General features: G+C 38.9%; 1 protein-coding gene across 6 annotated transcripts in view; it reads right to left on the bottom strand.

Moving 5' to 3' along the window:
- Nucleotides 1-25,623, bottom strand: part of LOC116324929 (transcription factor 4) — a 237,011-nt gene that overhangs the window by 36,846 nt on the left and 174,542 nt on the right. For all 6 annotated transcript variants that reach the window (XM_039615271.1, XM_039615273.1, XM_039615272.1 and 3 more), the window contains 5 exons: nt 11,541-11,646; nt 7,185-7,333; nt 6,222-6,369; nt 800-870; nt 545-623 (listed from right to left, as the gene is read on the bottom strand). In XM_039615271.1, coding sequence (XP_039471205.1) covers nt 545-623; nt 800-870; nt 6,222-6,369; nt 7,185-7,333; nt 11,541-11,646 — 553 coding nt within the window. The remainder of the gene's footprint in view (nt 1-544; nt 624-799; nt 871-6,221; nt 6,370-7,184; nt 7,334-11,540; nt 11,647-25,623) is intronic.

Below are 25,623 nucleotides of genomic sequence, written 5' to 3'. Positions count from 1 at the left end.
TGTGTGACCAATATTACTGTTAAATTCGGTTAGCAGTGGGCCAGCACGACCATGACTCCTGCAGCGGTTAATCAGATTGAAGTTCCAAGAGTAGCAAAATTCAACAAAGCTGTTTTGTTCTTCTAGTTTACGACATTAAAAAAAACGAATTAAGGCTTCAGAGATGAGAATGTGTGCGATTAGAGGATTTTACTGCAATTTAATAAGAAAACTTTCTTACAACATCACATGCTTCTTTTAGGCAAACTGAAAGGTTCAAGAGGGTTGAGTTAGCCAAGCTCAAATCAAGTTACAAATCACCAAAGAGGCAAGTCAAAGGTCACTTGAGACGAGTTCAAGTCAAAAGTCTCAAGTCTTGAAAAAGTCCAGCTTTTAAACAAGTCTGAGTCAAGTCTCACGTCCTTGTGATTTATTCAGGTCTTACTCGAGTCCTAGTCTTTAGTCAGCTCTGCTTCTTTCTTCTGTGAGTGTCAGTCTGTGCAAATTTGTGGTGATATAGTAGCTGCTGTGCAGTGATTGGACCTTAAGCATCATGTATATTTACCTGTGAGGGAGGGTGGGGATCCGACTGGGGTGGAGGGATTGGAAGAGAAGCTGTTGTTCGTGTGATCAGGAGAATAGATCTGTAAAAATTTGTAAAAATCCAGTATAACAATGAGAGTTGAAAGAATACAGGATATAGTTAAAGTAGTATTACACATCGAGAAAGGCTTGAAAACAGAACAGAACTGGGAGGAAAAGCATTATAAAATGTGTCTGCATGAAAGTGTGTGTGTGTGTGTGTGTGTGCTGTACTTACCGATGCGAGTGCTTTCCCTAAGGCATCTCCTGTCTGAGAGCTGCTGGCTGCTCCGCTCTGTGCTCGGTTAGCTGTGACACACACACACACACACACACACGCACACACACACACACACACACACACACACACACAGGGGAAAAGAGGGATGTATTCTTGTAAATAAGGATGTTGTTAACTACATATTTAATTATTCAGCCCATCCGTTCCACACATAAACCTTAAAAACATGTTTATTAGAACTGGAAATTACACCTCAAAAATCACATTTTGTCAACCTCCAAGAAATGCAAGTCCCACACTTTCAGTAATAATATTCAATCTTTTTTCAAGGAATCCTTTCCATGTTTTTGGGTCGTTAATACATTGACTTCCTCCTTAGCGCTCTTACATCAAAGGTTAGCACCATCTAGGCAGTTCAAGGCAACATTAACCTGCTGAGCCCCTGCTGAAATGCATTTGCTGCAATAAATGAAGGAATGAATGGATCCTTATTGAAATAAAGAGAATCAAAAACAGACTTTAATAGTAACAGACATTCAACACTACCATGCATTCGCATTTTAAATGTGTGACGCCATGTGTTTGAAAAACGCTGGACTTTAAATGCAACTAAATCTGTTTCACACACTTGAAGAGCACTGAGGCCAGAGAGGAAGGAAGTGACCTCACAGGACCAGATGAGCGCCCACACAAACACACACACACACACACACACACGTATACTGAGGCATAAGACTGACATGCTCACAGCTCATCTCTCCTGATAGAAGATCCCAGATGGAAAGTTTACGCTCGCACACACATGTTACACACACACACACAAAGACACACAAACACGCGTGCGCGCAGCAAAAACACATCCTTTCACGGCAAATGAATCCATTACAGAGATTGGCAGCAGTGGACTTCTTTAAGCTGCTAGAAAGAAAAGAGAGAGAGAGACAGGTAGACAGAACGAGAGACGGGAAGCAGCATATGTTTTGGGGTTAAAGCCTCATGTCTCACTCATGCCACACCACTGGCCTAGTAAACCATCCAAGGGATTACTGTTTGACACACACACACACAAACACACACAAACACAAACACAGATCCTCACTTGATGCATAATTCAAAACATATGCAGGAGAAAATCTTTTTCATAAACGAGAGCTTATAGCCACAAAGCAGGAGAGCATAGAGAGAATAAAACAATTTTTTTTTTTTTTTGAAGTTTTGGGTTTTTTTGTCCGTCACCTCTTCAAAGAAAGAGAAAAAAAACTAATTAATTTTATGAACCAAATTATTAGTAAATCACTGTTTAGTTTTTTTGCTTTTGTTTTTGTATCTCCAGTTCCTTGCTGTGAATCAGGTACATTGTTCATGCTAATTGTTTACAGTGCATAATACTTAAGGTATCCGCCAATATGATAGGTACCACATGGACTCAACAGAGGGCGGATGTATGGGGCTGATCTACTCTATTCAGTTGCATGATTTTATGTTTTTACTATGCTATGCTGTTTGCTATACTATGCTTGCAGCAGTGCAAGGACTGTTAAATGGATAGCTAGCATAGCGTGAAGAAAGCTAACAGCTTAGGGTGAGTAAGTATTTACCGCTACACCAACAAATTCTGTTTTTCTTTTGCATTTCTCTGACTTAATTGCCCCCTTTCTCTTTTACATTTGTAATGTTTAGCAGCGAAATTTGATACATGGAAGAGAATGGATAGCTATTACTTTTAAAATTTTACTGCACTTACAATGCAGCAAGTTTTAATGCATTGTATAAACTAGCAAACTCTCACACCTTAGGTCAATAAACACTAAGAAAATCGTAATGACTTTTTCTTAATTGTGATTACACAAAAGGTTTCACAGACTTTCATTTGAGTAAGTAAGTTTATATACTCTCTGTGTTTCATACAGGCAGGTTTTAAACATTTAGTGGCTAATTTGATTAAAGTGGATTGATAACCAGCAGCTGCTCAGATTAAATATTTGCCCTGACTGTTAAAATACGCAGTGTAACAAACGTGAATAGTACGTGCACAAAGTTTCTTGTTTTTGTTTTCAACAAATAGTACATCTATTGACATAATGCTGGTATTAAGTCTCTTCTAGAGCCCTATAAGTTTTATTCACAGATAGTGGACACCTGGGTAGTCACTATTTCTATCTGGTACCTCGAATGACAAAAATTGGCCTTTTGCATCGCTGTAATATTACGTTACAAAGCATGCTGCAACATAGAAAATATATTTTTTCTATTAGGAATATAGTAAAATATAGGATATTTAATTTTCCAGTTTCCCAGGGTCAAACTAAACCAAAGATTATCCTTTATTTACTGGACTTAAAAGACAATCAATCATTCACTTTTAAGATCTGTGTCCCTTGCAATTGTAAAATCTCAGAGTTCAGGTGTGAGGTTTGATTTGATGGAAATATAATACACTGATCCTACAGATAGATACAGGTGAGGTAAATTCTGTCACTAAGGACATTCCTCTTAGGAACATTGCTTGTTATTGGTATTAATTACAACCAACATGACTCTTTAGTGTCCACAGCTCATGTTCTACATAAAGGCAATGTGCTTGTTTAGTTGTACAAAAGCAGACTGAGGCAGAAAATCACCTATAAACACCCAGCGTCCGTGTTTAAGAGTTTGCGAGTTCACGTTTACCATAGGTTTACATTTAAACAACAGCAGCATGCTTTTTATTAGGTTCATCTTGTGTTTACACTTATCTGCTCGAACTGTGTCTGTGTCAGATGAGGAATGTTGGAGATGTATTTCCATGAAAACAAACTTTCAATCTGTTTCTTATTGCTGTTCTATTTGTTCTACGGGACTCAAAGTAAGGGGTCCATATGGCATGCTGTGTGTATGTGTGTGTTTGTGTGCATGCAGTGGTGTGTTACGGTGATGTCAAGGTCAAGCCAAAATGAAGTCCAAGTGTGCTTCTCAGTTTGACTATATTCTGTTTCTGACTCTCTAACAAAAACTTTTAAATCATCTGTGTCTAATCACAGCACGGAGAGTTGTAACTGATTATGTGGCTGTAAACAAAACCCTGCTAATAGGGAAGAACTGTTAACCTCATTTCTTAAGTAGTAACTCTAGGTGTTTTTCCATGTAGTGCATAAAAAACAAAATTTTAAAATATCACAAAACTGTTTGGTCTTATATGGAGAATCTTGTATATCGTATTCGTTATGCGACAAAGTTCATTGGAAACACATTTAGGTAGCATCCACGTTAAAACACTTACTTTAAAAGTGTTTTAAAATCTCCGTCTAAGCAGAACCTATTCAGAAATAATCTCTGTCTCTGCTAACACACTTGTTACACATTATCTGGACTTTTCACATACAGTGGGCTTGTGTGCACCTGTGCAAAGAGGAAGCATCGGGCCTAAAAGAGTAGAAAAAACTACAGAGGGAGAAAAATAGTGAAACAAAGGTCCATCCATCCATCCATCCATCTTCCTCCACTTATCCAATGCATGGCAGCAGCGGTGCTCTATTATTTTGGTTTACTTGTGAGTGAGACCGTCATATGTTTAAAATGAAATTGCGTAGTTGTGGACGGACCTTTGGAGAAGATTCACGCTGCTTCAGTGATTGATGATGGGCATGTGGGGAGCATCTTTGCTGGTGCAAACATCACAGCAGCAATAAACAATCACTCACAAGGCAGCCTAACTGAGTTTAGATTAGCAATTAGCATAAGCCAAGTAAGCTGCCTGTGCTAGACTTTTTTTCTTATACAACAGGCTGATGACTCCCTGTAATGACCAACTCCTCCTGTATTTTGATAGCCGAATGCACAAGCAATTACCTCCCTCTCTCAGGATATTATCATAACATGATTTGATTGGCTAGTTGCAGCACTGGAGGATTTAAATAAATGTGATTCGATTTGCTGGCGCCTGCTCTGATATTTGAACTGGCCTTAACTTTTCAGCACAAACAGCTTGAGCAAAGAAAAGAAAAGCAATGGATCCACAATTCAGCTCAGCAACACATCACATCAAGCCATCTGAAGTAAATGAGAGGATTGAAACCTGAAATGGGTACATGTGACTCCTCCCTAAGCACGAGGAGGACCCCCAGATTTATTTTTGGGTTCCTACTGACGGCCACTGTACAAAGCAGTTTATTTATGTATCCATACACACAAAAACAAAACTGGATTCCAAACCTGAAATATTCAGTTACTTAATGCACATAAATTGACCTGGGAGCACTTTACAAACTGATTAATATTTAGTGATATTTTACGTAAAACAAGCCCCAAATTAATCAGTACCAATGTGTGGGGGTGTCTCCTGTCTAAAGGATGAAGGGCTTGCCATAACCGATGCTGCAAATTTCTGACAGTTTTGTGATTGTTAAAATTATTTAGCAATATGAATAAAAGTATTTAAATTCTATAGAAACAAATAAACAAAAAAATTGTTGTGGGCTTAAAGGATGAATTTGCAGAGTACATGTTTGAAAGCATTTAGTGCACCCAAATCATCACTCCAAAATAACAACAATGAAGAAAAAGATTCATAATTTTAATGCAATCAAAACAGTTACATTAACAATTTAACTTCTACACACAGCAGAGCTTTTACTTTTGTTTTTAAGAAAGTCCCAAGTCAAGAGTCCCGTTCTTTAGGTCAGTCCAGATTTCATACTGCAAGTCTCTGAGGTCATGTTATGTTTTTTTAAAGTCTTTAGTCAATTCAGGAAGTCTTAGAGTCAAGTCCAAGTCAGATCTGAATTCTGAAGTCTACAGCTCTGAAACCCACAAGCAACAAATATTTATGGACTTATATGAAATATATCCTGTTAGGTTTACGATGTCGCTGTTAACACTCTCTTAGTCATACTGTATGTGTAAAAAACCTAACAGCTCCTAGTTAGCACTAAACACAAAGTGCATGCACAAATTTCATTAGTACATGTACACAATTTATCTACAGTGTGCTAAAACATTCTGCTAAACAGGAAAAAAACAAAAATATTGAACCTCATTGTGGTACTAGAGAAAAGTCAGAGGACTAATCGCCAGTGTCAGTGGGTTTCGTCCTCTGACAACCGTGAATATCTGTGGATGAAACTGGATGGCATTCAGTTAATTCTTACACTGCGAGCAAGGATGAAGACAGGCGTGGATCTAATGAATGGAGAATCATTCATTAGATCAAGAGATTTGGAATATCACAATCACTATGGGAAAGGATGCTTATTCCCATCAGCTAACCGTGTTTGCTGTGTTGATCACCAAGCAACAGTATTGGATAATGTCTTTACGGATTAAAGCTCGTAAAATTAAAGATTTTGAAATGTTCACTGAGTGATCAGGAGAGACGTGATTGCCTTTAAGTATTATTTAACGCTAACAGTGACCTTGTAATTTCTTTACACAGGCATCTTACCCATGATGCTGTCTGTTCCATTGGTAGGGGCAGTGCAAGAGGCGGTGCTGTAGTGATTTGCCCCACCCCCACCACCTCCCCCTCTGTGGAAGCTGGACATGGGAGGAAGGCTGGAGTTGATATCTGCAGACGAGTGAGACGGGTAGCTCTGCGGAGAGACGGATGGAAAAAATGAACCTTTAATATGAAAACTGCTATGAAACAGGAAAGATTACATTAGAATAAAATAAAAAACAGAAGGAAGTGGTTACAAACATGAAGCCTGCGCTCTGGATAATTACAGCACTAGAACTGAAATAAAAGAATTACTATCTAATGACACTTGACAGCTTTATGGCTTCACATATGTGTAGAATTTATTAATCTTTCTCATGTGTCCAGATCTGCAAATGTGCACTTCCAGTAAAGCACAATATAGCCAGCTAACAATAACTGGAAAAACACAGCATGTTGAATTCATTCTGCAGAGAGCCAGCAGTCTTTAATATATTAATCACTACTGATAGATTTATTTCATTAATGGATTTTGTTGATTATAAATCTATGACTAACAGGATTGTAACCATAATTGTAATTTTGGTCATTATAGTTTCAGTTACAGTGGCTTTAAGTTTTTGTTCCATGTAGTTTTCTGTATAAATGTCCAAGAGCCACCATCCAGATGCCAACTAATGACTCAATATTTCCTTTTTCCTTTTTAAGTGTTCACCAAAGACATGCAAGCTTGAATGAATTCTTTTCAGGGTTGTCTTATTTCATTTGAATCTACCGGTTGAATTTAATTTTCCTGCAGAATGTAGGTAGTAGAATAAAAATCTACACTCTAGGGTTGCTTACTGGATTTAGCTGCTAGCTGGATGGCCCGACTGTGCAATGCAGCTTCAGAAAAAAAAATCACTAAAGAAGCACATTCTCCATGTTGTGTCCATGTTTGGACACCGTGTGACGGACAGCTCTGCTCACCAGTCTGTCGTGAGGGTGAATCCCACAGTAGGAGGAGCTCTGGGCAGCGCCGTGGGCTGAATTCCCGCCACCTAGCATGCTGCCGTGGTAACCTTGCTGGCTCATACTGCTGCTACTGCTGGTCCAGGGATCGCCGCTGTGGTGACCATCTGATAAAGGCGATACAGAAAGAAAGATAAGGAAGTTAGAAAAATGTATTTTGATTTGTTCTTTTTACAAAACCTTAAGACAAAAGTTTTAAAAACAAAAATAATGTTATTGTTAAAGCTGCATGCCTTTTTCCTTGTAACTAAGGGCTTTTGTGCAAGACCTACAAATGCACCACTAAAAAAAGTCATAAAAATAACATTCCCCCACTAACTTTCTCTATCTATGCCATGACAGGAGTGGTTTCAAGGGTGCCTAGGTGCTGGTTCTTCTAATTATCCAATCAGCTACTACAGCTCCAGATTTATACACACTAATCTTCTGCCAGATTGTAGACTCAGTTAATATCACTCTAGTTTGAGCATTTCAGTAGCTTTTTTGCTATAATCTTTCCAAATGAGTGCTGTCTCAGTTTCCCCTCAACTGATATTATTCATCCTTAGGATCCATTTGGCCCTCAGCTTTCCACACCACTAGCCTCAACTGGCTCCAAATATCTGCCAAATATCTCCTCATCAGAAATAATACCAGAAAGACACTCTAGCCTCAACCTCCACAGACAATCTGACCACCCACCCACATAGCCTTTAACCTTATTCTCTTTGTTGCAAGTATCCGGGTAAATAAACGTAATATTGCAACGGGATTTTTGGTTCAACTATGGACCAGAGGAAGTTTGAATCGACCGAGGGGCTTCCAGTTAGTAGAAGACATGCTCTGTCACTATTTTTAAATTGCAGCTTGTCTAGAAGACCTAATCATGGGAATGAGAAAAGTACCACACAATTTCTGATATTTGAAAGGCTCTTATAATCAGAGAGATTGATTTCACAGAGAGTAAAGTTACACTTTTCATGCTACTGAACTAACATGGCTATTTTACCAATTTATTATCTTGTTTTGAGGTCATCAGCTGCTGCTGCCATTATTCACATGTTTGACTGTAAAAGTCAAGCAGTGATTGCATGATTTAGATATTTTTTCCCACTATAGTAAAACAAAATATATATATGATATATATTAATGAACTTTAGGGGGAGGTACATGTGATGTGCAGGTTTCTGATAAGGTAATCTCCTGTGTAAGAAAACAAGGTGAAAACACAGTGAGGTTTCTCTCTGCTGTCAAACCTTCCAGACACTCAACAGTGTCTACATGCAGTTCAGCAATCTGACCCACTTTGTGCAGTAACCTGATTTCAGAAAACATTCATATAAATGGGACACCTGGTCTCCTTCCTCACATTAAGAATTTAAGAATAACCCGGTTAACACGGATGTGTGCAGGACAAACCTGATTTCTGGGACCATGTCCACCTTGTGAAATTAGCTGGGAGTGTATGTACTGTATTCACATGACAGACACCCAGCGGAGAGAAAAGAGGAGAGTTGGGGGGAAAATGAGGATTTAATATTGTCAAAGTATTTTCCATCTATAGCTGAAAAGCAGACAAATTTGTTTAATCAAAACAGGACCAAACACTCTAAAAGGAGGGGCATAACGCAGAGATAATGGCCTTTATTTTTAAACCAGTCTCTTCAAAGAGATACTAAAGTAGACCTGTTATTCTTTTATTTATTTTCTCTGCTACAGAAGTGTATGTGCATATTATACATGGCCAAAGTTTCAGATAATGAGGTCAGTGTATGTATAAGTAATCCCTGGGAGCCAGAGCACAGGCTTCAGACTGCTCCAAATGATCTTTTTCAGAGTTTTTTTTCTATTCTTGGCTCTGAATGATGTAATAAAAGTGGCTATCTATAATATATTTATCTTAGGCATAGCTCTGGCTGTGAGCACACCTGCTGTTCAGAACTTCTGCTTACACCGCGGAGACATTCACAAGAAAGTTTGCTAAAAGAGTTAGTCTTAAAAGAAGTGGGGCGTTAAAACAGCTGGTTTCACACAGGATGAGCTGAGGTGCTGTGTTAAGCCCAAGTAAAAGTTTTTTATTTTTTATTTTGAATCATTAAAAACTACTCTAACAGAGCCAGTAGTTTTAGTTATCCAATCAATGACAAGCACCTGCACCTTATATTACACTAGAGATGGCACGATACCACTTTTTTATGACCGATACCGATATCATAAATTTGGATATCTGCCGATACCGATATGAATCCGATATAGTGTGTTTTTAATCAATAAAACTGTTTTTTTTAATATCTTGCTGCAAGTTCATACTCAAGTTTAAATAAACAACAACACTAAAGCTATTCTGTTATACTTGTATGTAAAAAATACACTGCACCCAAAATATTTCATAGTTCAGCAACACTGATCAATCTAATAAACTTAAACCTGCTCCATCCTCCCTATTCTGGTATTTTAAAGAGTACTTAGCAGAAATATTAAGCAACCTAACTAATAGGGTTGCAAACTCCCAGCAAAAAAAAATAGGGAACCACCCCCCACCCTCCACCTCATGATGCTTAATCGACGTAATCAACTTTAATTTGATGCAGTGTGAAAAAAAAAATGCACAGAAATAAATTATTTTTCAAGAATAATTAAATAGATTCAACATCTTTCTTCAACAGAATTGCAGAATTCACAGATGGTACCTTCCCAAAGGAAAAAGTACTATAGCTTACTAGGGTATATTAGACTTAACAGTTACTATATACAGTAATGGACTTCTATACATTTGACATCAGATTAAAACTTTGGGTGTAAGATTCAGATAATTATTTATTAAAAGCTAGATATTTTAAATGAGAATAAGAAAGAAAAGTATGTCTTTGTGCCCCCTTTTCCCTGTTCATGCCCTATCGGCCCCCCCTGGCATAACTTTGCTAGATCCGCCCCTGCACAGTTACCAGCTGTCAGCTACGTAGAAAAGGATCCTGGTGTAGAAAGTAATATTAAATAAATTCTAACAACAGCTTATCAAGCTTAAACGTGCTGCTGTTGTTCAGCCGCTGGTTTCTTCTTTCTGGTGCAAAGTGGGCCAAAAACAAAGAAGAGAGACGGACTCGCGACAGAAAAGCCGATCAGCTGATCATTAATCAGTTTCATGATTGAAGTAGCAGCAAGAAGTGGCAGTCGCTCCATATGTCGGTTGTTAAGCTTAACGTGGGAATGCTTTACAAACATTCAGAGATGAACTTACACACTTGCTTTACTTCTCTGGGATAACTTCCTCGGAGATGAAATGCTGGTTTGGTAGCGAGGCTACAAATACACACAGCCGCTCTATCACATGAGGCATACTGCTCCGACGTGCTACGGTTATGAGCCGAGTTACGCCATGCCGCAAGTTTTGTGAGGTGCTTTTTTGATATTTAATGGATCGGATTACATTTTTTATTTCTCTCCGATATCCGATCCAGTAATTTAGGTCAGTGTCGGACCGATACCGATACGTAGTATCGGATCGGTCCATCTCTATATTACACTGTAGTATATCTACATGACTCACTTGTTTGTTGGGCTAGTGTTCCATAAAATCAAAGCGCTTAAATGGAACCAATGCTCCAGGTGAACCAAACCAACCAACCAACCACCTGCTCAAGCTGCTGATCCAACCTGTGTCAACACTAAATTGCTCTGACATGTGGAAATCGCAGGCTTTGCCAGGACAATTCATGTTTTAATTTAAAAGGTCACAAATGAAATGTTTGCACAAAGTCACATCAGTGGCTACAACCTAATCCATGAAAGTTTCCAGCCTGTATTTATTATAGAGTTGAGTCTTTGATCTTTAAGTTGTCCAGTGTATTTTTAGAGAATTTAAAATTAGTATTTTTTTTTATTTGCACTATTCGGTTCTATAAATCATAACATGACTCGTCTTTGCACTGCAACTGGAATCCTAATAGAAATATGTACAGGCGAGTGTCGCTGTTTGATATTCCTTTCCGAGTTTGAGACCAGAGTGACCAAAGAGTAGATAGACACATGAGCTAAATTTAAAATGAAGAGCATAGCTACTCTAGCCACTGCAAGTAAGTTAGCAAACAGCATCAGTGATGTTGACATCACCGCTGTGTCCTGCAAACTATGAAGACCTCCTCTGGGTGGCTGTGATAATAAATAACTAAATGTATGACTCAATTCTTTGGCTGATTTTGGTGAGAACAACTTCCAGTTCAGGGAGCCTTCGGCTCATTTTGTCAGCTATCCAGTATCCACAGTGAGCTTGGGAATGTGGTGGTGGGAGGTTTGACGAAGGACAGACCTTGTGTATGTGTGTGTGAATGTGATTACCTGGCATAAAGAAAGAGCTTGGGAAGCCAGCACTGGGAGGTTTGGAGGAGGGATAACCCGGTGAGTCCCTGTTGTAGTCGGCTGTGCTGGCAGACGGAGCGTACACCTGCAACAAACACAGAAACACACGACGTCAGGCAAAAATCAAACCTTCCATTCTCTCATTTTTCCTCACCGAGGCTCAGCAGGAGTTTGTCTCAGACATCATTGCCAGGAGGTTGTAACAGATGACTGACACTTCCCTCCTTCACTAAAACATCACCCTGGAATATCTGATTGAATGAACACAGCTTCCTGGGCTGCTGTGGGTCTTTGGCTGTGATTGTTAAACTGGGGGGAAAAAATATGGAAGCTGTTCTGGAAACTTTGTGTAAATTACATGAATATTGGTTTCTGAACAATACAGGTCTGTTTTAGGTTTGCTTTGTGCAGGATTCATTAAAAAACACGTAACACATTATATATAGATTTCATATTTTATGCATCCAAAATATAAAATAGGATATGTTTTCCATCCATTATGTTATCATTATGCTAGAAAAAGAGCATAATTTAAAACTTTTTTCTTTTTCAAATTTTTGATCATTTTGAATCAGCATTTTCTTTCAGACTAAGGAAAGACACATTCAGGTGTTCATTTTATTAATGAATGTTTTAATTAGATAATACCTCTGTTGGATTGCTTAACCTATAATTTAAGACAACTTATAGCATAAAACAAACAAAAAAGATGATTACTGATAATTGTTCCAATGTTTCAAATCAATTACAGAAGAAGTATGATCGTATTTTTAAACCAGTAAACCAGGTTAATTTTATCATTCATAGCTTTGAAGCCATATTTTTAAAAATGTATTTTTTTTTTTTTATCATACTAGGAACCAGAAAACTCCAATCTTTAAATTTAAACTAAATTTCTAGATTATGATTTTGTTTTTCATTTATTTATTTTACACAGGGTTTTAGTCATATGTCATTCAGAACCACATTTATAGAATATTTTATTCCTTTTTATTCTTTTTTGGGGTGTTAATGGCATTTTCTAACTCATGAAGCTCAACAAGACTTTAAAGACTTTATTAAAAAACTTAACAAAGCAACAAAACTAAAGAATTTGAAGACAGACTTCTCTTTATCTAATGGTTAGATTTATAGTAGTATAGTAAGGATACCAATTGGCACATATTGAGAAAGCAATAACAGAGTAAATAACAATTATTTTAATTTAAAAATAATCATTTTAATTTAAGTAATCAACTGCAGAAGTTTTATGGTTATATTATTTACATCTTTTAAAAATATCCTGACTTTAAGATCTGTCAATCAATACCTTAAAACTATCGTGTCAATGATGGTAACTATCTGCAGAGTCCAACACATATTTTCAGTCAGTTATCCTCTTAAAAGACCAAAGCAGCAGTTTTCTGAGCGTCTCCTCTCAGAGGGAGAGGAGCAGCAGTAGCAGCAGTCATGCAGCAAACATGCAGCAGCATGAGAGACTGCGAGCACAACCAGCAGCCTGTCATCACTCAAACAGGTGACGCTCTTCGTCAGCAACATAGCGTCTGAGTTTGGTCATACTATCAACTGGGGGTCCCCACAGCATGCCTTTGTGTATGTGTGTGTGTGTGCATAGCGTGCGAACACTCAGCCATTACGCTAGCTCACGCTGCATGATGCAAAAACTGGAACAGCTGTTGAAAATGCTCTTCTCCCTCTCTGTCTTTCTCTCATTGATTCCCATTAAAATGAAAAACCTCACTCCGCAGCTACACCTAATCTACCTCGATCCCCAACCAAAGACACGGGTTGCTTTGTTAACTTTAGAGTATTTGCATATGGATGGAGCACAGATGTGGTAAAAACCAAATGTGATGATAAAACACAGAAGGAATAAAAAAAAGAGATGAAACAAAAACACTTGGGGGCATTATAAAAAAAACATCATCTCACTTCCCACACTCCCCGAGAGAAATTATTAAAAACAGAAAACAGATTAAAACAGTTTCTTTTAAACAAAAACCTCATGATTTTTTTCTCTCACGTCACTGAAGGATTGCTAGTTTGGGAAAGCTTCTCATTTCTCCTCCTTCCTTCCATCCTAGATCCTCTGCACTCTTGCAGGTGAACAGTCTTTGTGGAGAACCAAGAAACTAACAAATGGGTCAAATTTTTGCAACGCCTACTCGACTCTGAGGAGAGAAAGAGGCTTCACCTTAGTGTGTTTCCCTTTTTTGATTAACCTCTGTACATACAAGTGAGCGTCTCTGGTTCTCCACAAAGGGATCAGCTGATGTCGAGGTGGCCTTGCAGCAGGTTAATCAAAAACACAAACAGGGGGGTATTTGTCTCATTTCATCCACGACGTGGGCTTTGTGTTTCAAAACATCAGCTACGCTCAACGTGTTTTGACCTTTGTGGTTTGAAGTGTACATCTTTTCCTTCTGATTTGATCCAACATCGCAGCTAAGGCTGGAGTCATACTTCTCTGGGGTTCATGGGAGTGTTTGTAGTTCATTGTTTGGAGTACATTTTCATCTCCCTGAGGAACCTGCATCCTTACAGAAGTCAAAACAACCACTCCGACTGCTCGAGTCTTTGAGGCGTGTGTTTATGCAAGCTTCTCCCTGGGCCTGTGGGACTTCTGGTTACCCAGAATACCTCCTTTACACAGGTCTTTGGAGACCCTGTATCAGAGAAACATCATTTCAGCTGAGTGTATAAGACTATGAGAAATGTTTCGTGAGGTGTTATAGTTGCATACATTCTGCATAGTAGAATGTTTAATGGCAGCACAAACAGGATTTTGAGGGCACAGTTATTCTTTAGTTTTGGTTTATTGGTTCTCGATCGATCAATACAACTGCAGTTGTTTTGCCCACCAGGTATAAATACAAGCTCTTAAATTTAGTCCACTTACTTCCACTGAGTTTTATTAATTGTATTTTTTTATTTTCCATCCATCCTTTTATCGAGGTCCAAGGGGAGCTGGAGCCTATTAGCTAGCTGGACAGTTTGCCAGTCTAATGCAGTGCTAACACAAAGAGACAGACAACCAGTCACACTCACATTCACACCTGTGGGCAATTTAGAATGACCAGTTTACCTAACCCCACTAATTGCATGTGGATGGGGAATCTACGTCATATCTTACAACGTAACCATAAACCCTTTTTAACAATATGCTGATAACCTGATGTGCACCTCCCTAGAAATGCAACTACTCTTCGAGTCACTGCATCCTGCATGGACAGAATAGTTTGGAAATTATTGATTTTTTAATAATTGATTAATAATAAAGTGATTTTACTGAAAGTGATGGATATTTAATCCCAAAGCCCTTGTTCAGAGAAATTTAAAAAAACTTTGTCTCAAGCTTTGCTACTGGGAGACTTTATGAGTCTGAGCTTGTCAACTAAAGTGGCTACAGTCTTAAGTACAGAATTTCTTCTTTGGGGGTCCATTTAATTGGCTTAACTTACACTGATAAATCCTCAAATTAGCTTCAGAGAAACCTTGGAAGCCAGAAGACAGAAGATCTGTTCCACATCATTTAGGAAAAATCTCTTAACGTCTAGGACAAACAGCAGGAATGATTCAAGCAGGTAAAGCTTGATTTACTTTACACGTAGCAACCAACTATTTTAAACCTGTTCTTTAAACACTGGTTCCTTATCATAACTGCCATTTGTGACAATATTCATGGCTAAAATTGTAATAATGTGTGTAAATGACATTAAAAAAAAGCCAACAAAACAAAAAAACATTTACTGAATTTAAACAGTCGAGTTTTTGCAGCTCCATGTGTTGAGTTTAGCTTTTACTGTTTCTGCAATTATTTAACATAAAAAATAACTATGAAGCTAAATGAAAAATAGAATAAATAACCAGGCAAGTAATAATAATAATGAGATCATACACTGCAAAATGTTCATTCACTATATCACCATATAATAGTTACATAAGGGTCAAGACTTTGAACCAGACTGTCAGAAGTAGTAGAAGAATGACTTCCAAAGTCACACAGCATGCACTTGACAGTATTGACCAATAATATACACACAAGGATGCGTATCTTGTAGTTAATGACCTAAAACTATGTGAAATGTGATTGGTGTAAAAGTAAAAACAAAGTAAACGTTTTTAACTTCCTGAAAGAAAATAGTTACAGAAAGACGGCAACACAGCGATGAACGGCATGACAGTCAGGATGTCAGAAGAGCACTGGGAACTGTGGGAATCAAATGTTGGGGTCAGGAAACACCCACCCATGATCAACCACACACACGCACACACACACACACACACACACACACACACACACACACACACACACACACACACACACACACACACACACTAACAAACTTGCAAATACACAAGCTCAAGCACACAGATAGAAGCTGCTAAGTCAGCTAGGAGAGGTCTGTACCTTCCCACAATGCACCTTGCACGACTTTAAGCACCCAAATCCCCCAGTCCACACATACACAAAGACACACACACACACACAATCTGTGGATGTCATTAGAGCTAAACTAAAATCCCCTTAAACTTCCTCTTCCTCCTCCTCTTCCCCTCTGAGAACAGAGTATGTGCTCTAATCATAAAACCACATTTATTGACCCAAAGCCTGTGCAAGAACACACACACACATACACAAACAGAAACACACACTCAAACACGCATGCTTGTGTCGTTCCTGCTGAAAATATTCAGATTTATGTCTCATGCGGTGCAGGCATATTTTCCCATTGAATGCTGCTGTTAGACTGGTGACGAAAGAATGTGATTTGTACTGTATGTCTGTGTGTGTGTGTTAGAGACAGACAGCAACAGGTGCAGAGTGCGTTCAAGTCTGAAGAATGCAGAGGGACACAATAACAACCTCACTTCCTGCAATCACACACACACACAGACGCACACACAGACACACACACAGAAGCATCAGTATTCCCACAGTTAACCAGCAGACCTTGAGCCAATGAGAGAAAGCCTCAACTGTTTTGTAATTTTACTGACCACAAACCACAGAAAATAATGCCAACCACAACAAAAACAGTTTGCATCCCATCAATAACCTTCATTTGGAGCTTTTTTAAACCACTATTATGTAAACTGGGGGATATTCCCACAATTCATTGTTCTATGTCAAATACTTAATCTGCTCCAGTAGAAGCAGGTATGGAAAATAACTGTTGTGCTTTGGTATAAAGTAGAAACCAGTCACCCTGGGCTCTGTTTAAGAGAAAGACAAACACTACAAAATCAATTATCTGGACCACAATAGAAAAAAAAATGGAAATGGTTCAAAGTTTGCTGTGGCATGACAGAAAAGAGCTGTTTAGGAAACCTGCTGACAGTCCTGTTAGCGATTAAAAAAAAATCCCACTGGAGCATCACTGCTTGAATATCAGTGTTTCACACAGAACTGGAACAACCTACATACTTTGTGACAATTATAATAATGGCACAATAATGTGCTGCCTTTACACTGAGTAACTCCAATGACAGTGGAAGAGGTAGCTGCATTTCCTGCAAACAGCAGCGTGGGTGAGGTTGGGAAAGAACAAGGTCTACAGCACCAAATGCATGCCACGACAATGGAGTTGGAGTCCATGACAGTCAAAGGCAAGACACTCACTGGACTCATTGTTGTTGGTTTCAACAGCAGCCTTGTCAGGTTGTTGGAAACGCAAGGCAAGAGGTGCCAGGGAATTAGCAACCTTTGCTAACATGCGTGATAAAAAACATTATTAAACATGGACATGAACCAAATAATGTCTGTAAAACTAAGATGTGTATCACCATGGAAATGTAAGAGAGATACACAAAAAACAGGAACCACTCCAAATAACATTTTAAAAGATCCACAGAAACCAATGTAATAAGTTTCTTACCAAAGCAGCACAAAAGTTAACTATTTTAGTAAAACAGTTCACTAGCTGCTACTGCCTGAAAAAAACAATCCTGTCTCCTAAAAATTATGTTCCTTTAAAACTAATCTGCATTTTCAATCATGTTTTGTTTTTTTTGTTTGTTTTTTTTGTTTGGGCAAACTTACAATTAAAACAACCAAAACATTCAGGATAAGCACGCTGGCGAGGGTTAGCAGAAGCATGAGTCACAAGACTTTCACCTGAGAAAATGAGGTTTGATTAATGTGTGGGACCAGTTTGTTTCTCACTTAGTGTACTAATATTGTCTTCTTTACTTTTAAGGTTTATTTTAACTTTGTTTTGTACAGACCCTTTCACATTTTTTCACATTAGAAGCATCTCCTCCATTTTTGAGAAATCATGTTAACAACTGTCACCGCACTAGAGAGATGACTGAAAAGGAATTTCTGTAGAAAAGCAAGAGAATAAAGGTTGATTATATTCATGAGATGAAATCTGGGAGAAAATCTGATTCTCTTAAAACCTAATTGAAAATGTACTTTAGTTCTCTGGCAACAACATATTTAGTAGACAGGGCTGACACAAATCAGGACAAACAGTTCTCCATGCAGAGAGACAACACATTCAGTGGTGCATAATAAAAATAAACCACAGAAACAAGTATATGGTGTAACTAAATCTACACTTAATCTAACCAGTTTTTTAAGTGTTTCTTTATCACAGTTTCCTGTGCGATAGTAGAGACCCAATCAACCTACTGGCATAAACCAGTAGAACCAATATTCTACACAGAACCAAAATAAAAACCATTTGATCGTGCCATGTTCTATGAGAGAACAATGACAGCTCCTCCTAATACAAACCAGCAGAGCCAGATGTTTAAAGTGCTGATCAGTAGAACCCCTGACAGAATTCAGTAGAAGCGGTTGTGTAACGCCCGACGGGTTCGGAGAATCTTCACAGAACATGAAACATCACAGAATTCATCAAAGCTTTGTTCTGCAAAGCCCCCGGCAAAAACATGAGAGAATAAAGACACATTCCACTGAAAACCGATTCCTCATGGCGCTGACAACACACACACACACACACACACACACACACACACACACACACACACACACACACACACACACACACACACACACACACACACACACACACACACACACTGAAAATGTACTCAGAGCAAAACAGCTGTGTAACTCACTGACCTGAACCAAAGGTAGGAAGAAAGACAACCTAAACCACATTTTAACTCAAAATTAGCAAAGTTCACGTGTTGTGTTGACAAGTCCTGCCTCGCTTCAACATTCAGTTTAATCCTCATTCGGCAAACATACTTCAGGTGTAAGGCCTGCATGTGAAGCATGTGTGGAGAACACGAGAAAACGACTGAAAGTGAAAGTGTAAATTTTATTCCAGTTACATGCCACATTAGCACTACAATAAAAATGTAGTTACTGTCCACTGATTCTGGTGTCACTGAGTTTATAAATTTTGAAGTAAAGTTCTATGTGTTAAAGCCAACTGGAGCCATTTTGACATGTATATAAATAACCAACCAATACTACAGCACTTCTGGCTGAGCCTCAGTTTGACTCCCTGTCAAAATAAAATTTGCAAGAGGTATGTTTCTTTTAAAATAAAAGTGGCAAACGTAAGTGACGACTTGAGACTGAATTTTTTAGGCTAATCGACATTTAAGGAAAAAAATTGCCAAAAGATGGCAAATTGAAATGTCAATATGTTCATGTTTCATTCAACTAGTTAAAGGATCACTTCAGTTCTAATTTAATGTAAAAATGTTACTACAAGCAAAAGATAATAATATAATAAGGAAAAACTAAAAAACTAAATAAAACTAAAAAATCCATATAAAGAGACTAAATACATTTAAAAGAAGAAATAAAGTGAAAATGTTACATAATGATCATGTAGGAAACATTTCTTTCTCCAGTTAGAACTTGTTGACAGAGATGGAAATGCTGTTGGGCCCTGGAGGATTTTGTGAGAAAGAGCGAGTGAAGAAACAACAAATAGAAGAGAATGAAATGCGAAAAGTTGGAAGCCGATAAAAAGACAGTAAACGGAAACAAAAGAGAGAAAAATGCAAGGATGGTAAAGAAAGAAAGAAAGAAGCAGGAGGCTCTTTTGTCTTTGTTCAGTGTTTGATGCTTCTTCTCCCAGTTATTGTCTCCAAATGTGGGGAGCATCTGTTCAGCCTCCCTGTGTCAGCCTCTGCTCTGACTGAAAAAGAAGAGGAGAAGGAGCTTCTCCTGCTTCACAATCACATTTTGATAACTAGTGGAAAACTCAGACAGCACACGCTCTTTCAAGGCCAGCACCAAGGTTGAGTTGTACTTCTAAAGAAAGTTACCAGAACGTAACCAAACATCATGCTCTCTTGTTGAAGATTCATTAATTGCATAAACTTCCTCCTTCTACCTCACAGAGGAACTAGCATGTATGCTGTTTACCATGTTCACTATCTCATTTAAGTACATTAGCATGCCAATATTTGCTAATTAGCACGCGACACAAACTATATCTAAAACTAAACTAAAATGCAGAACAAATGCAAACTGACTTCATGATAATAATGTATTATATTTTAAGGACCTCATTAAAAAAACCTAACACTAATTTTCAAACTGAGCAGGGGATTGGAAGCCTGAGCTTTTATCAAGTAACTTGAGCTACTACTGCCTTTATATGGGGCATATGCTAACTTGTGCAACCGTAACTGTTCAAAGCATTCTGTCAGTTAAACGTATTTTTTGATCTTTCGATGTGGTGTTTGGTGTTGTTTGGTTTTGATGCAGCAGTTTCTCAATCCAAAGAGTTTACTTATATAAGGAAAATAAAGTAACCTTAAGTTAACAAGACAAAATCAACAAGACATCATCTGGGGATTATAAAAGCATGTAGAAAAATTTGTACCAATCTGTCAAGCAGATGTCGAGATATCTGTCACGGGGGCAGTAAGGCCAAAATCCTTAGAATTTATCCTCTGAGGACCTTAAATGCAAACATTTTCATTGCAATCTATATGTGAGTTCTTCACAGCTTTGGATTTGAGCCACAGATACTTGGGTTGATGGATGTGTTAGTGTTGAACCATAACATGTCCTATCCCCAGTCATTGGTGGTTTCTTTTAACCACGACCACAATCTCCAACCTAAAAAAGACATTGCTGCATGGATACGCCTGGCATAAGTTTTGCTGTGTGTCCAAGTCCAAAAGAGTGAAAACACCTATGTGGGTGTCAACATGCGACGGTGTGAATTGTTCACACTAAGACAGTGGAAGCACCACAAAAAGAAAAGCTGCCACTTATTTTGTGCCCTGGATGTACCGTATATTTCCTTTTCCTGATCCAACACTGTAACTGTTGTTTGTAATTTAAATAGTAGTAGAAGGCGAGATGTGCAGAAAGATATTGTTATATGAATATGATATTAGTACAACCTGTCTAGTGCAGTGGTTGTTGATGGAGCCAGCTATAGTAGGGTGAAAGGCGGGATACATCCTGGACAGATCGCCAGGGCTAACACAGAGAGACAGACTCACATTCACACCTATGGAAGAGGACTTCTTATCAAAATTATTGAAACTATTTTGTGTAAGTGACGGTAAAAGTACACCACAGACTTATTTATGTTGTTCAGCCATAATAAAAGAGCTTTGCCTGTTGCTGTCAAAGGGTCAACATCGTGTTTCTACTGCACAAGTTAAAAAAAGGGAAAAAATTCCCGGCTTTTCTGTCCTCTCTCTCTCTGATTCTCAGTATCCATCTATCCCTCTCTCTCTCTCTCTCACACACACACACACACACACACACACACACACACACACACACACACACACACACACAGAGTTTACCACGCTTCATCCAAAGCAGATGTGCTGGAATGTGAACACTCAAAGGAGCAGTCACGAAACCTCTTGACAGACACACACACACTCACACACACCCACACACACAAACTCACTCTCTCTCTCGCACAAACACACACACACACAGTCGGCTGCACCTGTGCCTTTCCAGTTTTTTTCTCTCTTTGTTTCCCTCTCCCTCTCCCCCTCCCCCTCCTCCTCACTGTCCTCTGCCTCTCTCATTTCTAACAGGCTGGTTTCACTTTCATCTCGTCTTTATTCACCTTCACACAAACAGTTTAACACTGCAGGAAGCAGAAACGGAGGAGATACGCTGCAAAGGCTCCAAACAAAAGGAAAACAATACAAATAATCTGAATGATCAGTGAAATCGCTGACCATGTTGAACATTTCCCAAAGGTGATTTTTTTAAATTTTTTTTTTACATATTATAGTATTAGCTTTATTCCCAGCGAAGTAAAGCGGTCCTCTAGCCCTCCCCCTTCCACCTGTAGATGTTTCCCCCCCCATCTTAATTTATCGTTCGTGCTGCCACACTCTGAGGCCATCCGGAGGCAGACGTGGGAAAGCAAATCAAATGCACCGCAGACGGATCAAACATTTTATTTTTTAGTAAGACGGGGGGTGTTTCTGTTTTTTAGATGTATTTTTATAGCGGAGATCTGAGCTGCGGCCTCAGAATCCTCTGAAGGTTAATTATGTTCCTGATTCAAAACACATGGAGGGAAAAACTGTGCGTGTGTGTGTGTGTGCGTGAGAGAGAGAGAGAAAGCGGAAGGAAATCCCACCCACACCTCCGAGCCGAGCCCTTTATTCTACCAACCTGCAATTGCACTAATGTGAACCAGATGTACGCACACACACACACACAAACGCACACACACTCTGGCCGCCTAATTGACTCCATATGATGAGGAAAAAGAGAGCGGGAGAAAGGAAAGAGAGAGCGTGTGGAAAGAAAATGCACAAATTCAAAGAAAGTGAAATAAAGACGGAGATTAAGAAATACTATCAAGCAGTAGGGGGTCGAGTGAGTTGGAAAATGAAGCCAAAGGAGGAAATGGGAAAAAAATCTGCAGTGCCTCTAGTGGCCACTTGAGGCTGGCTCCAAAAAAGAGTCAGTCCCTGCAGACTGCCATGCTCAAATGTCCATTTACAACTTTCAACTTTCAAAAAGGTTTATCTCTCTATAGCTAATTGTGCTGTTTGTAATAGTTGTACTGGAATGAATGCTTTAATAAGTAACATGCTAAAACTTTATTAATGCTTAAAGTTAGCAGCATGGGCACCATACTGACAGGTGTAAGTTGACACAGACAGCTGCAGCCACTAGCTGTCCACTGTCCACATCTCACTTAATTGGAGTCAATACACTGGAACTTCTGTCAGTGTTTGTGCTTTTGGTAATAATAATAATACAGCTTGCTGTGGTGATAACTGCTTCAGCTTTGGTCACTAACGTGTTATTTGTATGTTACTTAATGCTAATTAGCAGGTATCTGTGTCTATGCTTTAGCTGATAACACTCCACACTCTTGCCCAAATATAACATAAATAAAACTACAATGGAGGAACTAAAAGGTTCGCACTGAGGCTTCAAAACAGGGCTTCACAAACAAGTATGTGATGTTATTATGGTTTGTCATCTTTTATATACATTCTATGAAAAGATACAATAAAAGACAAAATGCAAGTGAAAGAATGAGAAATAACCATTTAAAATAAAGCATGGACACATGAATTTTTTTTTTAACTTTAACTTAAGTAATGTTTAAAATAAAAGAGCCACAGACAGACAGAAAACAAGTGATAGAAAGACAGATGACAAAGAGAGAGCACACACACTCACACATCTGCAAAAATACTTGGGTGTAATTGAAAACATGCGGAGCCTCCACACACTCGAGGTGAGTTTCACGGACCGAAACACATTCTTCAACTTACTTGTAACACACACACTCTCGCATGCTCCCTGTGGAGCTCAGGCTTCCTGTGGCTTGATTAGAGCCCCCTATGTGAAGACAAGTGGACTCAGCATGTGTGTGTGTGCTTTAGCGTGGTGCACCTGTGACTGAAGGGGGGTCGAGTTACTCAGACAGAAAACACTGGGGGGCCGGACAAAGAGAGAGGTGTGTGACACATGAGTGAGTGTGAGCGGCTGGGACATTTTTTTGCATAAAAAAAAAAGAAGAAGAAAAGTGCGCATATGACCATGTGAGAACAGGAAAATGTGTGTGCATGTGTGTGTGTGTTCAGAACAACACTTCAAGAAGGAAAAAGGCGATTTAGGACTTCCTCGTGCACAAATTTGTGCCATTTTTCTTTTCATACATCAAATGAAGTTTCCATTGGTTCTAATGGAAAACCTATTCTCCTCTCCTCTCAGGCAGCAGACTGTTTATCTATTATTTACCAGCTTTCTCCCTCAGCAGTAACCCAGTTAGCAGCTCTTCTTCTCATCAGCTTCAGCTACAAGAGTTTCACTGCACCTACACATTGCTATTTCACTGGTTTTTACTGGTTTCTGACCCTTTTTTTTTTCTACACCAAAGCTGTTGGTGAGTCAAGCTGCTGAATCAGGCTTCACCAGCAGAAGAAAAACAAAGGATGTCTATCCCTTTATTCACTTCTAGTCCCGCTGGTTTCCTAAAACCTGATTACTTGAATGTTTCAATTTTAAAATGATTCATTTTATAGTGCCAATAACCTTTGTGAATCACAAGAAAACAGCACGAAAGAAAAAAGAGAGTGAGAGGAGGAGAAATGAAAGTAAATATCAGAGAGACTTCGGGAAGCTGCATCTGCACAAACAGAAAGAAAGAAAAAAGTGAAACAGCAAATGAAAGAAAAACAAACAAATCAGTAAAAGGAAAGTAAAGAAAAGAAGCAGAAAACGAGAAAAAGACGAAGCAGGCGGTCCAGTTGTGTGGCATGTTTACACTGCGGCCTGTAAATGAATTCAAGATGGCGCCTGGTCTCGCCAGGAGCCACAACATCAAAGAGTCAGACAGCCAGTGAAGTCACAGCACTTTAATTGACCACTAATTACCCCGAATTAGCTCCAGGACTGTTTTTTAGGGATCTCGTCTATATGTATATTAGTTTGGACTGCATGTGCAACTATAGTACAACATATATGGCACCTATTCTATTTTAGGGTATGCTCTTCTTTTTCCATCCATCCATCCCAATAAAGGGGCCGTCTCTTGAGAGAAAATCTGCCTGCAGTCAGTTTCCCGTCTGTGATGTGCAGCCACCTGGCAACTTGATATTTCTCACAGCCCGAGTTCACATCTTCACCTCTCTGTTTTACTGGACCAACAGTTATCCAAAGTTTTGTCTGCTCTACTCTGGCAAATAACAATAAAATACATCAAATTTTGATAGTTTAGAAGCTACAAAGGGAAACTAATTGAAGAAGGCGAGTTACGACTATAGTTCAGTTAAAAAGTTTTGAAGGACTCTATTCAGTCAAGTCCCTCCATGATTGAGCAGAACCACCTTTAGCAGCAGTATCTTGGAGTAACTGTTTTCTGAATGAGTTTATCAGTCTCTCACATTAATGTGGAGAACTTTTGCGGCACTCTTCTTTTAAACATTGCTTCACTTCATTGTGGTTTGCAGGTAGTTGTTAACTCACAGCTCTCTTAAAGTCCTGCCACAGCATTTCACTGAAGTCTGGATCTGACTGGACCTTCTTTCCTTTTTTATTCTGTTGCAGACTTGCTGCTGTGACTGGGATCTTTGGCCTGTTCCATGACCCAGTTTTTAGCTGTCAGACAGATGGCCTCACGTTTGACTCTAGAATACTTTGGTAAACACAGGAGTTGCTGGTTGACCTCATGACTGCAAGGTGCCCAGGTAGTCCTCACCCCTCCACCACCGTGCTGACAGTTTGTGCTGATATCCTGTGTTTGGTTTTCGTCAAACATGCTCCTGTGCATTATTTCCAAACATCGCCACTTTGGTCTCGTCTGTCCAAAGAACATTGTTCGAAAAGTCTTGTGGTTTGCTCAGATGTAACTGAACAAACCTAAACTGTGCTACCATGTTCTTTTTAGAGAAAAGAAGCTTTCTAGTGGCAGCTCTTCCAAACAAGCCATACTTGTTCAGTCTTTTTCCAGTTGTAGCAAGTATAACTCCTAAAACTATCCTCATAAAAATGTAACAAAACAAAGAGAAATGAACCAAGAGTATAATTCAGGCTTTAGTGAGCCTTTGCAACAGAAGAAATCTTTGCCAGCAGCCCCCCTCAGACTGCTCCTGGGCATCAATCACACAG

This window comes from Oreochromis aureus, linkage group 7 (assembly GCF_013358895.1).
Source record: "Oreochromis aureus strain Israel breed Guangdong linkage group 7, ZZ_aureus, whole genome shotgun sequence".
NCBI classification, from domain to species: Eukaryota; Metazoa; Chordata; class Actinopteri; order Cichliformes; family Cichlidae; genus Oreochromis; species Oreochromis aureus.
This window is presented reverse-complemented; position numbering and strand designations above follow the sequence as displayed.